The sequence below is a fragment of the Sitodiplosis mosellana genome, unplaced genomic scaffold (assembly GCF_009176505.1).
Source record: "Sitodiplosis mosellana isolate CC-2019 unplaced genomic scaffold, AAFC_SMos_1.0 Smas_scaffold_1, whole genome shotgun sequence".
NCBI lineage: Eukaryota > Metazoa > Arthropoda > Insecta > Diptera > Cecidomyiidae > Sitodiplosis > Sitodiplosis mosellana.
The window spans coordinates 2227445-2245541 of NW_022595244.1; the positions used below are offsets into that span (position 1 = coordinate 2227445).

Consider the following 18097-nt stretch of genomic DNA (forward strand, 5'->3'; position numbering starts at 1 on the left):
AGAGAGAGAGAGAGAGAGAGAGAGAGAGAGAGAGAGAGAGAGAGAGATATGAAGTAACTGAGCTACAAAAACGGAATGTTCGTTTCAATTGCAATTCTAGCTATTGCTCTCAACATTAGAGGAATGCGTCAAGCCATTACTTTCGCTCTTGTATGTCACATACAGATGAACATACAACGAAATGCGAAAGGAAACTTCCTCGAAGTGACTTTAAATCGAATTTATTTCTGTTTTTCTTTTCTCTCCGTGTCACTTTCGATTTCTTTAGAGTATTGTGCGAAAAACAACGTCAACAGCAACAAAATAGTAAGCCATTTTCACGAAGCGTCGGTATAATGAAAAATAAATTGAGATATTTGATTGAGTAGATGTTGACCAGTTGCGTCGTTGCTTATCTTTTATCAACTGCGTTGTTAGCCGTAAGCGTAAGCGAAACGAGATAAGAGCGACACTAATTGCTAGTATGTTGGTGTGCGGCGGTGGTGTCGTTCGTTGTATTTTCCTAAAATTCCAAGCTCTCCGGTCGACCGAAAATCGAGGGGAAATCAAATACACACTCACACTTGCAGCCACACGGTATGAGCTTGATTCGATCAATAAATCCAAGGACGTTCAAAAATTTCATTCACAAAAATCCTTTTAATTCATAAAACAATCCGGTTACAACCAACTCGATGGCAGCCCGGCAAACACACAGCAAACAAATGGTAGTACATTGCATATGTACGGTATACATGGCGCTATGTACCCATATACATATCCCCGTCACTTGGCGTACATATATGCATGTCGGGCATGCTATCTAGTCCTGTACCAAAACAGGATAGACCGTATGACGTAGATGTGCCGAACCAAAAATCGTAACAACAAAATCATTCATTCGATGCGATTTTGATGGTGTGTCACTTTTGCCGTGTCGATTTTCTGTTTTTTTCACTTCGTTCCACACCATGTTTTCGATCCCTAATTTCTACTTGGTTTAGTAAATTTGGAACTCGCATTCTTCGATAGAATTTTTTCCATCATTTTTTATGTTTTGTATGGGTTTGTGTTTGCCAAAAAGATGTTTTCGTCGTTCAAACAGCTGAAATTCAAATGAGATTCCATAAAAAGCGAGACATACGCACAGATATTTTTCCATTGCTCTCATGTAAAGGTTTTGATGAGAAAATTCTATTTTTGTCATTAGCAAGCCTTGTCGAGCTTCAAGTGAAATTATTTGTGTATGTGCGGTACGTGTATCGATGTTTACCAATCCAGTTTATGAAAGGCTTAAAAAGCAAAAAAATAACCAGGTAAAATAAATATATATATTTATATCCAGCAATCGCTGGTTCCATTCAGCCGAAATGGTATCATTGTGAATGTGGCGTTTGAGAAAAAGAAAAGAATCCACTTGACGAAATCACCGGCAAATCGAGCAGCATTCTTACGTCAATGGTTCAGTTACACATTGGCAGCTCATGGTGAATTACTCTCGAGAAAACATTGACGATATAACAGATCATAAGGAAAATAAAAAACAAAGTAATAATAGACAATTGTTGATTTTGTACGCCCAAACTTTTTGCAGCCGATTCTGAGTCATGTTTTTCCTACTCATTTCAGTCTAGTATTGAACTGCATCAAGAGAAATCAGAAAAAAATAATGCCTCATCTGCTCAGAATTCTCAGGTGGATCATCCAAGGTATATTTTTAAACCACAGTTGATTCGTTCGATTTTTGATGACTTGTTGCATCATTTCTCATACCAAAAATCCAACTCAAATCAATCGACTCAACCAGACCGTCGCATGTGGGAATAATATTCTGTGAATGAATGAATGGATGAGTAGGATCACGTCAATCGAAGAGCGTAAAATCGTATATTCAACTGACGTACTCTAGACTATGATTCACGTGACCAAATTGATTTGCGCTCAAATTAAAAATCCAAAAGCCGATATTGATGGTAACCCGATCATTGTTACATCATTTCCAATTGTCCGAACAATTCGGATCCAAAGACGTAATATGCACTTTTTTGTTTGTTTTCTACTAATGGAACATAAATATTACAGTCAAATCCAACGATAGGCGAGACATTATGATTTAAAGTTGATCACTGATAAAATCAAACTGTTATGCAAACCATTTCCGGAGCAAAATGTGATGATTTCAATTCGTATAGGAATTCCGTTTTCGTTTGCGATAATGGATGGAGTTAACCAGTTGAGTGAGTGGAGACGGTTCAAAGTTGAAATGTGGAAAAAATACCAAAAACCACAAAAATAGCGTGAGTTTTTATAAAAACAACAATATATTTCAGCGGAAAAATTGAATTTCTTTCTTTATTTAAAAAATAAAACAAATATTTTACAACAATTCCTTTCTTCTAATCACATTTGTTTGAATATTCAAAACTTATAGCAAAAATTATGGCAACAACCAATCGGAATGACTGACAGTTCAACACTGTTGATGTTTGACAATACGCTACAGCAAATGAGTCTATCACATTAACCAATATTTGTTGGAAACGTTTGCCAAAAGAAATTACGACTCTATATTTTGCCGGCACAAAAAATTTAACAGTGAAAGAATAGAAAAGTCCACTGGAATCGCTTTATTTTCTGATTTAAGCAAATTAAATCATATCTATTTTAAAGTCACACGAATAGACACAGCAAAATAAAATGAGAACACGGTCGCATAGTAAGAAAGGTTTGCAAAAGAAGGCTGCATCGAAAACGAAGAGAAAATCACCGAAGAAAATGGGTAAGAAAGTGGCCAGTTCAACGAGAGTGACACGAAAATCCAAAACCTGCTTCACCGATTTGAATGATGATTGCATTGATGAGATTTTGAGACGGCTACCAGCTGTGGAATTATGCAAATTTACAATTTTAAGTAAACGCTTGAAATTACTGGCCGAAGAGATGTTCAAAAGACTTTATTCATTCAAAACCATCACGTTCAAACCAACGGAAACATGTGCCACGGAGTTTGGATCGAAAATTACGAGGTTTGTAATTGTCATTGTTTTGTGTATTTTACAAAAAAAAGTGTTTTTACTCAATTTGAGATACCATCGTATTCGATTTTCGTCAATCAGTTCAGTATTAAATCGACGCTAGTAACATTTCAATGTTTCTCCCTTTCAGCTTGTTCATGAAATCGTTTGGTTCGTATATGCAGCAAATCCAAGTGATTGGCACTGAAAATGCTACGGAAAAGCGAATGGAACGTAAAATGTTGTTGTCAATCGGTGAGAATTGCGGTCCAAATTTGCAGTGTTTAAATTTAGTGCGATTGGATTTGAATCATATAACCGTGTCGCTGTTGTTGAAGACTTTAATCATTGTGCCCCAGCTAACACTGGACGGTTGCCGACTGGCAAGCCGTGATGTTGACGTTTATGAATTGTTGCTGAAGAAATGCCGTCAAATGCGCACTTTAAACATCATTCAATGCAATACATTCGATCACGCCACATGGCTGCGTCGTCGATATACCACAGTGAAAACAGTCCAGGTTTTGCGAGCAATTTTCGAGCCAGCCGATGTTGAAGCATTCTTTCAGTTGAATCCGCATGTGCGTGAGGTTTGGTTTAATGTGCGAATGCCACGATTGACTCATCGATATGATTTGGATAAATTGCAACGATTTCTCATGATCAACGGGTTCGATGAGGGAAACTATTGTTTACGATTTCTCAATACATACACGAAAATCGTGGTCAAATCACTCACTCTGGGACATAATATAATCAGTGATAAGAAATGCACGGCGATTGCACAAATGACCGACATTCGAGAGTTGAAACTTATCGAACCGACGTTGGTGTGCAACAATTTTGTCAACATATTAGCTAAAGGCTTGGAGAATTTGGTCACCGTTTTTCTTAGCGGCCCATTGTTTAGCTTTCAAATTTTGTTCGATTTGTTCAGCAATTTTCCACGACTGGAATTTATGTATTTGCACAACACCGAATTCGATTCAATTTCTGCGGAACAATATTCTGAATTGATTGAGGCACGCAGACGATCAGCTACCATCGAAACAGAGAACTACCCAGTGACAATAATTGTGAGCCGATCGACGCCGGTGTACGCGCGAACAATGTTCCGGAAATTCAAACACAACAAAAACATCAAAGTCATCACGATGAAGTCATCCGAATTTCAAACGCAGTTTTTTCTCACTAACTAAAGGTTTGGCTTCAACACTGTACACAGCACGATCACCACTCACCGTATTATCATCTCTCTCAACGAAGGCGGCTAGTCAAATCAGTTTTGCGCATGCTCGTGTGTGTGTAAATAAATACCACCTGTAAATCTCACGAAAGCTCTTTATTTGCTAAAGTTTTTTGTTTTATTTTTCCTTGTAAGAAAAATTACACTTTTTTCCAAAATACTTTTTTATATCTGATTAATTGAATTGCTATCAAAAAAGAAATCATAATGGTTATATGTGATGATGTTCAATTTTAGGAAATAGTATTTACATAGGGCCAAAAACATGGAAAAAAGTTAACATTATAATAGTTGATTGATCGAAACAAATAAATTAACTAAATTATCGATATAAAAAAAGACGTGTCTGTATTTTATATACATTTGATTTTCCTCTCTGTTTCCATTTTATCAAGAAAAAAAAACAAACAAACAAAATTTCAATCGAATAACAAAGTTTCTATTTGCAAGCGTACTTAATCAGCTAAGACATGCAAAAGTGTCTGGTGTTACGAAAAACAAATCTTGCGAAGCATGTCGGGTGCATCTGACTGGGAGATACAATATGCATAAATGTATGATTTAATCAAAATGAAACGTGAGAATCGGCATCTGGATGCCGAGCGTTTTGTTGTTTTAATTTGCTGCCCGTCTAGTGTGCAGTTGTATGTCTCTCTTTGGTTGTGTGTGTGTGTGTGTGTGTTATCAGTGACTGCTATTTTCGGCATGAATGAATGGTTCTGACTCGGAACGCTTGTGTGTACGCCGTTGCGGTAGTTGTGTTCGGTTTGGTTCAACGCTTTCGGCTTGCTGTAAATCTGGTTCGCTCCGTGTCAATTGATCTTCCGAACATGTGTCACTGTTCTCATTAAGTATGTGTTCGTTGAGGCAAACATCGCGGTCAAGATCAACATCGCTGTTGGAAAATAATGCAGTGGCACCTAAATTTGGCTCGGTCAAAAGTTTGGAATTGTTTGCTGGCAATGATTCCTGTGCCTTCAAATCGGCCACGGTGTCAACAGTTTTCGAGCGTTGCAACGGCGTGAATGGGATCGGTGAAGTTGAAGCGTCGACAATTTGACTGTTTGAAAGATTTTCCGCGTTTCGAGGCTTGGCCGGTGTGTTTGGCAACGGATGAATACCTCCAATGTTCAGGTTAATTGCGATATTCGGTGCATTCGGAGCAGCCGGATTCGATTGACTGCTTGCAGTGGCCGCAGGAGTGGTGAGTGTCGAAGGCATGGTTATATTCGTAGCGGCAGCATTGGCTGCTGCTTGCTTTTCCTTTTGGTGCGACTGCATCAAGTCACATGCTTTGCCCAGCGCACAAATTGTATTGAGAATGCGACAGCTCATAAGGGTTATGAAAGCGATGATTACAAGCAAGACTGATGCAAAATTTTCAATTTTTACCGCACTGTACAGCGCTTTGATCAATACCACACCCAATGGGAACGGAATGAAGCCCATTCGACGTGCAACCAAATCTGAATGATCGGAAAATGCGTGTTTTTGACGCGTTTGGGTCATATCATATGCAAGTGAAATGGTAAACTCTTTGTATACATCGGCTGGAAGCTCATTGAAACGGGTTATGAAGGCATGTTTTATCCAATCAATCAGAAATTCCACCATCATTACCGAGAAACAGTCGGTAAACAGAATCAAAAACTGTTCACTGCTCCAGTTAAACTCTTTCATCGTTTGAATAACCACCACAAACAGTAGAACGGTCAAATGGACACGTTCACGCACATCTGCACAAGTGAGCTGGAATAAGTTGTTTTTATCGAATTTCTTAAACACACTTCCTTTTAGCTCCACAAAATTATTCGACATCATGATACCGAGCAGTCCTTTGTTGTCCGAATTGATGGCCACATTCAAGGTAGTCGCTTGAAACATGATCAAACTGCTGTGCAGAATGACGTAGAACAGTGCAAAAATGATATGTCCAAATAGACCAATGCGACTGCGGCTGCGTTCCTTCGGCTCAGTTGCTGTCCAAAATAGGGCGTCGATCGTATCTTGAAATTGAAATGTATATTTTATCATCCTTTTTTCGTTTCGGTTTGGTTCAGATTTGACTGAAAAGAAAGTTACCTTGTCCAAATGCGCAGAGCAGCCGATCGCCGACTTCAAGCATATTGTAGAAAATGTATAATTTTATCACCGATTGACTTTTGATGATGTGATACATGCGATTTGTGTCAATCATGTTAAGAATGCAAATGGCGGCTATCCAAATGGAGCCCTTCAAGAGATCACACACCTCGGCCGGCGCCAAAAGCCGTTGACCGCGTCGTCGCAGGCCAAAACATGTTGCAATCGGACGCCATATCACAGCACACACGGCCAACACATACCGAATCAGTAAAAATGTGTGAATATACAAAAAGGAGTCGATACACTGAAGCACCCCATAAACCATAAACTTTTCAAATTCACGCGGGATTTTCATGAATGTGTAGATTTTTTCGCGTCGTGCTGAAAATCGCTCCTCGTCGTGTTCTGGAACGTAGCCGCGCGTGAGCTCAATTTTGATAAAGTCAAAAAATGATCGATCATCAACAGGTTCTACATAATACGCAAATGGGTAGGAAAAAGAGACAGATAAAAATAGAAATGACCAAACGGACTGCGAACAAAAATATGCTATATGTGTTTATCATTACTGTACCTTTTTTATTGCTTTCGTCGGCATTTTGGTCGCCAAACTTTAACTTTCTCCGCTCGGGATCATCGAAAATATCTTCGATATGATTATCGAAATAGTATGCATTAAGGTCACCGCGAAAACGTATCTTTTTAGTTGACGGTGTTATTAAGTCATCGTCTTTTTTCGTCATGTCGTCGACGTACGCTAATTGTCTGATTGCATATGTAAAAGCAATCCACTGCTATCGAACGTGATGGATGAAACAAAACAATTGTGACCCAATCGAATCGAAAAATAATCGGGATTTTTTTTTCAATGTGTTTTTATGTGTTACACTCTCGCTGTTTGCAATCGCCTTGACATTAGCCATACAAAGAAAAATAAACAACGTCGTTTGAAACGTCAAACGAATGCACATCTGTTCATAAAACGTCAAACGTCGACACTGCGACACGTTTACTTGGATCAATGCGAATTTTAATGGTTTTTAATGCAAAACAACAATTTCACTGTCAATTTGCAATAACAAATCGAATTCAAAAATGATTTTTGTGCAATCGATTTTTTGCGTAAAATTTTCTCACGTCATCAAACAAGCCAACGTACGGAACGCGTTCGCATTAAACTAACGCATTGGATGTGTCAAACAGTGCTTGACAATCGAGTTAGCCACAACATAAAAAATTGGAAAAACTAGAATCTGTACGACACACTCTCTTTGTAATTTACTTGTGAAAATTTACATACACAGCAAGTGGAGAGAAAGAGAGACATCATCACCAAATGACAACAAAAAAAAATTGGTGCAAAAGGGAAAATTTCGTATTGCAAACTCTGTTGTCATCTATATAATAATTGTGTGGTGTATATACTCTCAGTGTCACGCATTTATTTTTAATTAATTTATCGTTTCGATGATGTCCAATGTCAGATCAATATTTACGGAAGCGTTGTAATCGACGTTGAAACACCTTCTAATTGCGCGATTCAGTGCGAGCTGTGTTCAAAACAAAATTTTCTCTACTTGCTTGCCAGTAATCCATTTGCATTTGCAAGCATTTGTGGCGAAAGAAGTAGGAAATTCGTGTTAGAATAATCAATTTTTCCCGTGTGCGTGTGCTGTTTGCTTGGTTCCTTTTGGTTGTCAGCAGATTGTAGATTAGAATGAGTGAAAATGAAGCGACGACGGCGATCAAAGAACATAAAGTGATAATCATAGGTGCTGGTATGGCTGGCCTGTCTGCTGCAAATCATATGATAAAAAATGGTTTGACTGATTTCCGGATTTTGGAAGCTCGAGGTCGAACGGGAGGTCGAATCGTTTCGATCGATCTTGGTGCGGAAAAAGTGAGTAGCCCAATTCTAATCGATGTGTATGCCTCCACAATTACATAATATTATTTTTCTTCTTAGATTGAATTGGGTGCAAATTGGATACATGGTGTGCTTGGGAATCCGATATTCGAATTGGCCATGGCAAATGGATTGGTTAGCATACTCAATGCACCAAAACCACACAAATTGATTGCAACGACAGAAGATGGTAAACAGGTGCCGTTTGCAATACTCCAAGAAATCTACGAAGCCTATGTGTGCTTTCTGAAACGGTGCGAAGAGTATTTTCTGTGTCAGTATATACCACCGCCGGATATTGACAGTGTTGGCGAGCACATCAACTATGAAATCGAATTGTATTTGACCAATCAACCGGATGCCGAGGATAAACACTTGAAAAAATTGATATTCGAATGTTTGCTGAAGCGTGAAACGTGCATCTCGGGTTGTAATAGTATGAACGAAATAGATTTATTAGAATTAGGCAGTTACACGGAACTTCAGGGCGGAAATATTCTGCTACCAAAAGGATACAGTTCGATACTTGGACCGATGACACAATCGATACTGCCCGAACAAATAGTGCTCTCTTGCCCCGTCAAAACCATTCACTGGAAACGAAAATCCACCAGCAAGGCGGACCGGGCTGAAATGGCAATCGGTGGTTTGGAAACGGTCGATGAGGTCGATTCAGATGATTCGGATAAGACAGTTACCGAAGTACCCATCAATCGTAGCTCATCCAATGAAAATCACCGTCATCGGGATAAAGTGAAAGTTGTATGTGACAATGGCACCGAATACTATGCGAATCATGTGATTTGCACCGTTCCGTTGGGTGTGCTAAAGGAAAATCATCAAACATTATTTGAACCGGAGTTACCCCAATACAAATTAGAGTCGATTGATCATCTGCTGTTTGGGACAGTGGATAAGATTTTTCTAGAATACGATCGACCGTTCTTAAATAAGGATATTAGTGAAGTAATGTTGCTGTGGGACGATGACGTCACCGGTGCAAGCGTCGAAAAGAATTGGTTTCGAAAAATTTACTCATTCTCAAAAGTTAGTGAGACCATGTTGCTAGGATGGATTTCGGGAAAAGAAGCCGAGTACATGGAAACGTTGTCACACACTGTAGTGGCCGAAGTTTGCACCGACATTCTGCGGAAATTCTTAAAAGATCCCTTTATACCGAAACCAAAGAGTTGCGTATGGTAAGTGGGATCAATCACGTCACCATTCCTTCAGTTCAATCACATTTATTCCTGTTTCATTCCAAATGAAAGGAAAAACTAATTTCCATCAATTTTCTTTGCAGCACAAGTTGGCATCGTCAGCAATACTGCAGAGGTTCGTATACGGCGATTAGAGTCGGTGGCTCTCAGGAAGATATTGATAATGTTGCACAACCATTGTATTCATCGCCATTGGATTCGAAGCCAGCCGTGTGCTTTGCTGGTGAACACACACACTGTAATTTCTATTCGACCGTTCATGGGGCCTATTTGAGTGGTCGAACAGCGGCACAGATTCTCTTAACGCCCGATTCACCGCAAGAAGTTGTTCTCGAATCGGACACAAGTGATTTAAGTTCATGGATTCAGGGCATAGCTCTCGAATAGAAAATTCGGTAACGATTGCTCGCTGCGCTTGCAACATTTTACTCCATTTCTCAACATGCGTGCGCCTACCTATTTGTGGCATGTCACTTTGGTTTTGTACAAGTAATAGTTAAATTGAATTTACTAATTTATTGTATTTCTTTATGACATTTTGCATTTGATTTGGGATCGGAGAACATTTGAAGCATTGCATGAAATTCGGTATGAACGAACCAAGCGGAACGGAATGCTATAGAATCATTAGAATCGCGTCAACCATTGGAGAATTTTATCTTTTTTTTTGTTTTTTAGACAATAATTTTAGTGAATGCAAAATGATCAATTTTTTTTTAAAGAAGAAGGGAAATTTTATTGATTTACATACATTTATTTTGAGTTGCAACAAAAAAAAACATTTTTATCTAGTCTCACAAAATTGAATTAATAAAAAAAAGTGAATTGATTGATTTCCTCCCCAAAAGAGAATGTGTAACATATTTTTAAAAACACTGAGAGAGTATTAAAATAAAATACGACGAAATTTGATGATCAGATGAAAAGAATGATTTGTTTATTGTGAATTTTCTTTTTTTTTACTCTGAATTACAGCTTTAACCTTGGGATTTGTATAGACCTTATGAAATAAATGCCATTCAAGTGACGTTTAATCTCTCATTTCGCCTTCTTCGTCGTCTTCACTCACACCAGAAATGTACAAAACATTGTTGCATCGAATCAACACCTCACCCAAATGACCTGCGTGAATGAAAAAGAATCAATTTGATTTAGAGTAATTTTACTCGTTTACATTTTATTCTTGAGATTTTTTGGTCAACATACCTGTCGATTGTCCATCAATGAACTCTTCTGTGTTTGCCAATTGCATGTTCATGTAGCCATCGACTGAAACCAGATATCCTCTGTATTCATGGCCCCACTTGAGTTTCACTTGCACTGCCTTCCCTGTCAACCCATTCAAAAATGGCTTTGGGTTAATTGGCATAGCCATCGACATGATTACTGGTTAAATGTTCTTCCTTAAAGTCGACTCAAAAAAATAAATGCTTCAGCAACCGTTTGAGGTTATGTCTTCGATCTGCAATGAAATCAACCAATGAAATTTTCAGCCAAATTTGTTCCAACATTTTTCACACTAAACAACAATATTTCATTTATATTTGAATTAATTCCGTAATTTTTCCAACAAAAAAAAATCACAACTTTACCTTATATTTCGAATCGAACCATTGGACAACGTAAAGACAAGGCGAAATGTAATCGTTTACACACCACCAAAATGCTATACTGTTTGAGAGCTGTCAGTGAGGGAAGCGGCAAACAAACAACGTTCTGTGTGTGCATTCAATGCAAAGTGTCAAATGTTTTTCTCTCTCACCGTGTGACGTCTGCGGTACGAATGCGTTCGCTCTGAGTTTTTGCCGAACGCTTGTTTTATTTCATCACAACGTTTATCCCTGTCGGTGCTACCACAAACTTTTCTATTCTGTACATAGGTCTAACAAAGTAAGAAACGATTTTAGAAACAAACAGAAAAATCAATTGTGTGAAGTTTTGGTTAGAAAAAAAAAATTGTGATAAAAAAAGTCGTGTCTGGTGCGTCAGAACAAAAGAAACCAAGTCGGGAAAAAATTTTTTTAGATCGGTAAGAAACGTAGACAAATAAGTTGTGGAATTGAAATCATTTTCGACAAAAGTCAGAACAATAGAATTACCCTGATGGAGAGAGAGAGAAAATGGTTTCATTTATTGAAGAGTTGGTCGTAGATTTACCTTTTTCATTTACACGTTGGCATGCAGTCAAGTAGAAAAGAGAAAGATTTTAATGCATCTGTGCAAAAAAAGCAGAATTCCAACGTATTTCGCACACATTGAGCAATATGTACGCGAATTCTCTCCTTTGTCTCGCTTTTGCATCGCATGCCGGTGGTGACACGATGATTTCTCTGCCGTTTTTTTTTTCTGCTGTGTGTGTTCGAATGTATGTGTTGGAATAATGGCTAGAAAAAGCCGAACTACAGAAGACTCAAGTCTATGGAGACAAACGGAGGAAGTAATCGAAAACATACATCCATTGTTTGCAATTGCAAAACTCTCTCTCTCTCTCTGGAGTTTGCGTGTCCGTGTTGGTTATGTGTCTTTTTTCCTGTTTATTCGTTCCGTTCCGTTCGCTTCCTTCTTTATCCCCTTGATTCACCATCATTTGAATGGCATTGTCGAAAAATGTCTGTAAGAAAACTGGAATTAGCATTGAAATCATCGCATCCGTGCGCGCCATGCATATATATACACACCACACTTACATATATCATGTGCATATATACGCGAGAACCGCAGATCAGACGAATCGCACACACAGCTTGCAATACGCATGCATTCTCGCGAATACACTTTTGAATAGCATTCAATTGGTTTTGCGTTGTGCAGAGACCGGTCAACAGCCGTTTCACACACAAACACAAATACATTCAACACACAGACAGACACTCCGAAGTCGCACCGTGTAATCGAAATTGTTTTACCATCCGAAAGCCGAGAGAGCGAAACGACGGCAAACTCCATCTCGAAAAAAGACGTCGCCAACCAGACGAAAAAAAAAGTTCATTGCAGACATAAAATTTCTGTGTGGTCTTCCTTTAAAAGAGAGAGCGAAATTTTCTTTGGTGCGACGACAAGGGCGACTATTTTTAACCAAAATTAATTGAAATTAATAAGTACATTTATCAACCTATAAATTAGTGCTCAAAAATTGGTTCTTTTCCCATTTTATTTTGAATTGCAGTTTCAAGCTGAAATTTTGGTTTGAATAGACGCTTTTCTGTGTTTTCGCTGGTCAATACAACAAAAGGAGTCGAACGACAAACGATATCGCAAAAATGCTGGTCGCTTTGGAAAATGCCGATGAAATTTTGCAAATTTTGGATCGATTCACCAAACAAAAATCGAAAGACATCCCAGCCGAACTAGAAGAATACATTAATTATGTTGCCAAAACCGGAGACACGGTCTATCGCTGGCCCACCGTTCAGTATTTGTTCCGTGAAAAATTGCGAAATGTCATCAAAGAATTTCACGACACCACCGCAAGTATCGAAGGTATGTGTGACTTGATCTCGCCCATTTTGTTTACTTTTGTAATTCGATTGTGGGTGGATTTTTTTGTTCTCGCTTGGTTTTTTTTTCGTGTTTCAAACGAAGATGCTTATATTTTTTTGCTGAAAAAGTGTATCTTTTTCCAAATTTACATGTAACAATTTTTTTGTAAAAAAATTAATTTTCACAATGTTTTTTCATCATTTCTTTGGTATTCAATTAGATCTTCCCCAGTGTCCGAATGTGGACCAATTCAATTATGAGTCCATGAAAACATTGCTGTTTGAACGCTTCGATAATTTCCAAGCGGCACCGTTCACCATCCAACGTTTGTGCGAGCTACTCACTGACCCGAAGAAACACTACAGTCGCCTCGATAAATTCATGCGCGCGTTGGAGAAAAACATTTTGGGTAAGCCATTTGCTTTCAAGTAAACATTGTTTGAGTAAAAACTGTAGAAGAAAGAGGATTTTATATTAATATTTTGGGATTTTTCAGCAAAAAAAATCAGAAAGGATTAAATTTTAATCCACACAAAACTTACAAGTATTAAACTTTATAATTGTTGGGACTCCCAACTGAAGACCATGCCTATAGCCCGCGAGAATGCAGATGGTTTTTGAATTCCCGCTTGATCTCGGATAGAACTTTGTGTTGATTGTTGATTCTGAAAACCATAACAATTGCAGATATGAATTACTCAAAATTTATCGAGTAAAAGCCAACATTGAGCATTGCTTAATGAATGAATCTCACAAATTAAATGGAAAATACTCAGTTTATCAATTACAAACTTAGATTATCTGGTTTGCTGGTGGAGGCGCTGCAGCTGCTCCGTTTTCCTCTTCTTGCACCGATCTCTTGAACGCTTGATGTAGCTCAACGCCTATTACTGCACACCAACATGTTCGTATTCAATGAGTTTATTGTTAATAGTAAATTGAATTGATATCTTTGGTTCAAACAATCATACCTCTGTGAAGAATGTTCCGACCAGCGTTGACATCGCGATTCCATGTCATATTACGCTCATTTGCTGGCTTTTGTTCATACCGCCGGAATTCGGATGCCTTACGCACACCACGACGGTGTGGTCGACGAGTATTCTTTCGTTGCTTTGTCACCTGCCGATTAGTTTTGCGCGAATGGATGTGATTGACAGCTTCAGTTGCTTCAGGCACTTTTTCACACCCACGACACAAATAATACCGGTACTTTTTCTTCACTCGACCGGCTTTTTTTTGGCTGTTCCAACTCTCGGAAGCACAATGAACACAATTTTGTAGTGCGAAACTCATCGACCCAGAACACTGTGCAGTTGTGACGTCGGCTCATTTTCTCGAACAGTGCTCGGACTCGTGTTCGACGGTAGCCCTTGGCTGGCGAACTTCCAGGCAACGTTGCATTTCCGGCGAAGACAAACGTTTGTTTGCCATTAATCAATTGCGATGCGAGTTTTTCCAATTCTCTTTCGGTTGCAATGTATTGCAACAGATCTTGCAGAGCATATTCATACTGTGTGTATGCTACAAATTTTGCATTGAAGTGACGAAGAATGTTGCCTGCGTATACGTTGTAATCTGCTGAGCGTGGACATGGCCGATCATCGAATCTTTCGCGGTGACTTTTCATTTGCTCATCGATTTGGCGGGTCAGTTCGCGTCGCTTTTTTTCGCGCTGGTGGTATCCAATAAGGCGATGATATTGTCGATTTGTCAAACGAATTTGTTGAAAACGCCGGATATCATTTCGTGCCGACTCTATGCAACTGTGAAACGATTGGCACAGCAAAATAAATCCGAAAACATTCGTTTGCATTGTATCAACTGTAATGAATGACTTCCCCACACAAAAATCAATAGCAATTTTTGATAAAATTCGACGCATTCAAACTCTAGGGGAATATCACGTTTAAATTATTTCAAATATTTCAAAAAAAATCCAATTTATCGCTAAGAATCTGTCGTATGAAATATGGTGGATATTTGTGAATACGGCGGAATATTGTGGATTTTTGTGATTATGAATAATATTTAAATGTATTTATTTGGATTTAATGCAAAAAATCTCAAATATCTCCAGAATCCACAAAAATCTGATTTATTTATTCGAAATATTCGAAAATATGTCATACAATTGATGTTTATTTCAAATATCTCAAATATCTCACAAGATTCAGGAGCGTGATATTCCCCTAGTTCAAACTCTCAAGAAAATAATATTCTTTGTCAATGCTTCCGCAAACCACTTTTTCGTTCAGCAATTTATAAATCAGAAACAAACAACACTTAACCCTCTAATGCATTAAATTTTTCCAGGGCTGGGAGTACTGGTACTTGGTTGATTTTTGGCCATATATATTTAAAAAAATATTCATAATCCTAGATTCCTCATGGTTTAGTCAGGAAATGCGATTGACATAAATCAGAGAACAATCAAATCCATCGTTTAAAAATGTCAAAAATGTGTCTAATTTGAAGTTCGAATAATTCATTTTGTCAAATTTTTGTTTTTGCACACATTTTTGTTTGTAACTTTACAATTAGACTACATAGACAAATATTGCCAAGACAAAAATAAAGAGAAAACATTGACGAATAAAAATTCTCTTTAAAGCAATGTGATCCGATGTACGGTTTACGTTCTACAGGCATTCAAATGTTGCCCGTCTAGAGGCGGTTGTATGCATTAGAGGGTTAACAATGCGAGGTTGTGTTTGCTGTATTTCACAATTATTTTGATTGGCAAATTTTATGACAAGTCAGTGTTGCCTGAAACGACTGCGCAGCAAAATAAAACCGGTGACAAATTCGTTCAATATGTTCGTATTGTATTTGACTGTTACAATGACTTCGATAGAAAATTACAAAGGATTGATAGATTTGCTAACTGAGCCTTATTAATGAATTAAAAACATTTGTTATTCGTATTGCGTATGTAAATAGTTTTTCTGATTGAATGATAATCACTTCGGATGTTTCTGCTGAAAAACCCAAAATTATTAATATAAAATCTCTTCTCTTTACCATAGTCAACTAATGGAACAGCCTTTATATTGATTTCAGTTGGAATACTTTTTGTCAAGAAGTATCTTATACTATGTTTTATATTCTAGTTGGAAAATCCCAATGGATTAAATAAAAATCCCATTGAAATTACAGTGTAGCTTGTATTTTTCAGTTGTGAGCACAGTTCCACCGGGTCGTAAAATGGCCAATGGCACAGAAGACAATGATATCGACACGGAAATCAACATCGATTCGGAGGTGACCAAGAGCGAGGAAAAGCGACAGAATGGCAACAAAGAGGAACACAATGAATTGAATTCAACTGAACACATACCCGAGGGCGGTGAATCCTCATCGGCTGCACAGGCACTCACATCAGAGGACATCAAGATAGAGGAGGCCACAAAGGTTGAACAAGATGTTTCTGAAAAATTAACAGACGCTGAGCAGTCGGGTGTAAGTGTGGAGCCAAAAACAGAGACCGAAACTGCAGCCGTAGCTGCAGAGACTGTAACCACAACTGGAAAAGATGAATCGAAACCGGTGGAGGCGGTTGAACCGGCGGCCACAGTAAACAAAGAGAGTGTCATTCCAAAAGTAGAGAACGCCGAAACAATTGACGACAAAGATGAAAAGAAGGCCGATTCGAGCGATAGCGTTAAAATCGAAGCCGAAGTAAAGGCCGAAAAAAGCATTGAAAAGACCACATCCGCTCCAGTGGGCGAGGAGGTGAAACCAGAGGAGGGAATCAATGAAACGAAACCGGTGGAAATTGAAAAGCCTCCAACTCCAAAGCGTCGCAGTGATGATGAAGAAGATGCTGATGTGGTTAGCAATGGTTCAAGTGCGAAAAAGATCCGGCTCGAATTGGACGATGTCAAAGAAGCGGAGGAGGTCTCCAAAGTGGCAACTAAAGCAGAAGAAACGGCAACTACAGAACCAGAATCAGCAGCCATTAAGGAGCCGGTCGCATCATCAGAAGTCGATTTGCCGAAGGAAAGTGACATTCTTGAATCGATAAGCACCGAAATTGACGCTCAAAAAGAAAACGAACTATTGGAAGATGTGGTCGATTCGACATTGACAGCCACCGAAAAGGATCCAATCAACATTGACGTCAAGCCTATCGCCGACGCTGAAAGTGTACTCGATTGCGAGGTGCCAAAACCAGCCGAAGAATTGCCTGCCACCGAAGATTTATTGAAAACCGACGCACCTGTGGCCATTCCATCCGATCTAGACTTTACGCCAGACGAAGCTCTCAATGAATTGGTATCGTCTGACATTTTAGCAGCTATTCCAGAGCAGCAACCAGTCGTCGTTGAAGAGGTTAAAATGAACGATGAACCAGCAAATGTTGTTGAGCCCGTAGTGGCACCAGCCGATGAAATGACCGTCGAAAATACCGAAACCAACACTGCGGAAGCTGAAAATGCAATGGAAGCGGCTCCAATTAAAACCGACGAAGAACAAATGGACGTCGACGAATCGAACTCAGTCGATGCAATGGACTTATAAACATACCACATCGATCGATATCGGCTTAGATCATAACACACACACACATTTACTCACAATTAAATATAACACACATCATATTCGAATTTTTCATACAAACAAGACGGAATGGAGCGACACATCGCCACCAACACACACAAACACACGTTTATACGTAGAATTTAGCATTTCGTATCATATGAGTAACCCCCAAACAATTTTTTATAAACGTTTTTCTTTCGTCTTTCTTTTTTTTTGTCAAATTTTTTTTACCGCATTGGCAGAACAAACAATTTTGTAGAAACTGATAAGGTCAAACGAAACAAACAAAAATAACTACTAATTTATCATAAGTATAATAATAAAGGTATCAATTTGCATTGTGTAGACAAATAAATACACGCAAAAAAAACGACATACAACAATTCCGACACAAATCTCTGGCAACATTTTTATTTTCGAATCCGAAAAAGAAGCACCAGCATCAGCAGCAACGGCGATAAAAGCAGACGAAGAAGAAAACCATCAACAAAAGATCATAAACATTCTTGCGAATATAGATTAGTTTTAGTATTCAATGGATATTCACATTATAAATTATTATGGTCATTCAATAAATAAAACGAACCCAAACTCAACTGTGTCTTATTATTCTAATAAGTTT

General features: G+C 38.5%; 4 protein-coding genes across 6 annotated transcripts; 2 read left to right on the top strand and 2 right to left on the bottom strand.

Moving 5' to 3' along the window:
* Positions 1–4320: 4320 nt before the first annotated feature.
* LOC129571374 (protein TAPT1 homolog) lies at positions 4321–7448 on the bottom strand. Its single transcript, XM_055451167.1, has 3 exons — positions 6899–7448; positions 6322–6795; positions 4321–6245 (listed from the first exon to the last, which is right to left on the bottom strand). The coding sequence occupies exons 1-3, from the start codon at positions 7065–7067 to the stop codon at positions 4924–4926; spliced, it is 1965 nt and encodes a 654-aa protein (XP_055307142.1). The 5' UTR covers positions 7068–7448; the 3' UTR covers positions 4321–4923.
* Positions 7336–10376, top strand: LOC129571400 (peroxisomal N(1)-acetyl-spermine/spermidine oxidase). The gene is made up of 3 exons (XM_055451205.1): positions 7336–8224; positions 8291–9429; positions 9534–10376. The coding sequence occupies exons 1-3, from the start codon at positions 8042–8044 to the stop codon at positions 9835–9837; spliced, it is 1626 nt and encodes a 541-aa protein (XP_055307180.1). The 5' UTR covers positions 7336–8041; the 3' UTR covers positions 9838–10376.
* On the bottom strand, positions 10358–11183 carry LOC129571448 (small nuclear ribonucleoprotein F). Its single transcript, XM_055451247.1, has 3 exons — positions 11043–11183; positions 10657–10912; positions 10358–10572 (listed from the first exon to the last, which is right to left on the bottom strand). The coding sequence occupies exons 2-3, from the start codon at positions 10829–10831 to the stop codon at positions 10481–10483; spliced, it is 267 nt and encodes an 88-aa protein (XP_055307222.1). The 5' UTR covers positions 10832–10912; positions 11043–11183; the 3' UTR covers positions 10358–10480.
* LOC129571382 (serine/threonine-protein phosphatase 4 regulatory subunit 2) lies at positions 11135–18066 on the top strand. 3 transcript variants are annotated; one of them, XM_055451196.1, is made up of 4 exons: positions 11135–11479; positions 12617–12930; positions 13151–13339; positions 16109–18066. In XM_055451196.1, exons 2-4 carry the CDS (start codon positions 12711–12713, stop codon positions 17452–17454), a joined length of 1755 nt encoding a protein of 584 aa, XP_055307171.1. In that variant the 5' UTR covers positions 11135–11479; positions 12617–12710; the 3' UTR covers positions 17455–18066. The 3 variants fall into 3 exon arrangements, with proteins under 3 accessions (XP_055307171.1, XP_055307157.1, XP_055307166.1); XM_055451182.1 differs by having other exon boundaries at positions 11182–11340; XM_055451191.1 differs by lacking the exon at positions 11135–11479 and adding an exon at positions 12341–12497.
* Positions 18067–18097: the final 31 nt, after the last annotated feature.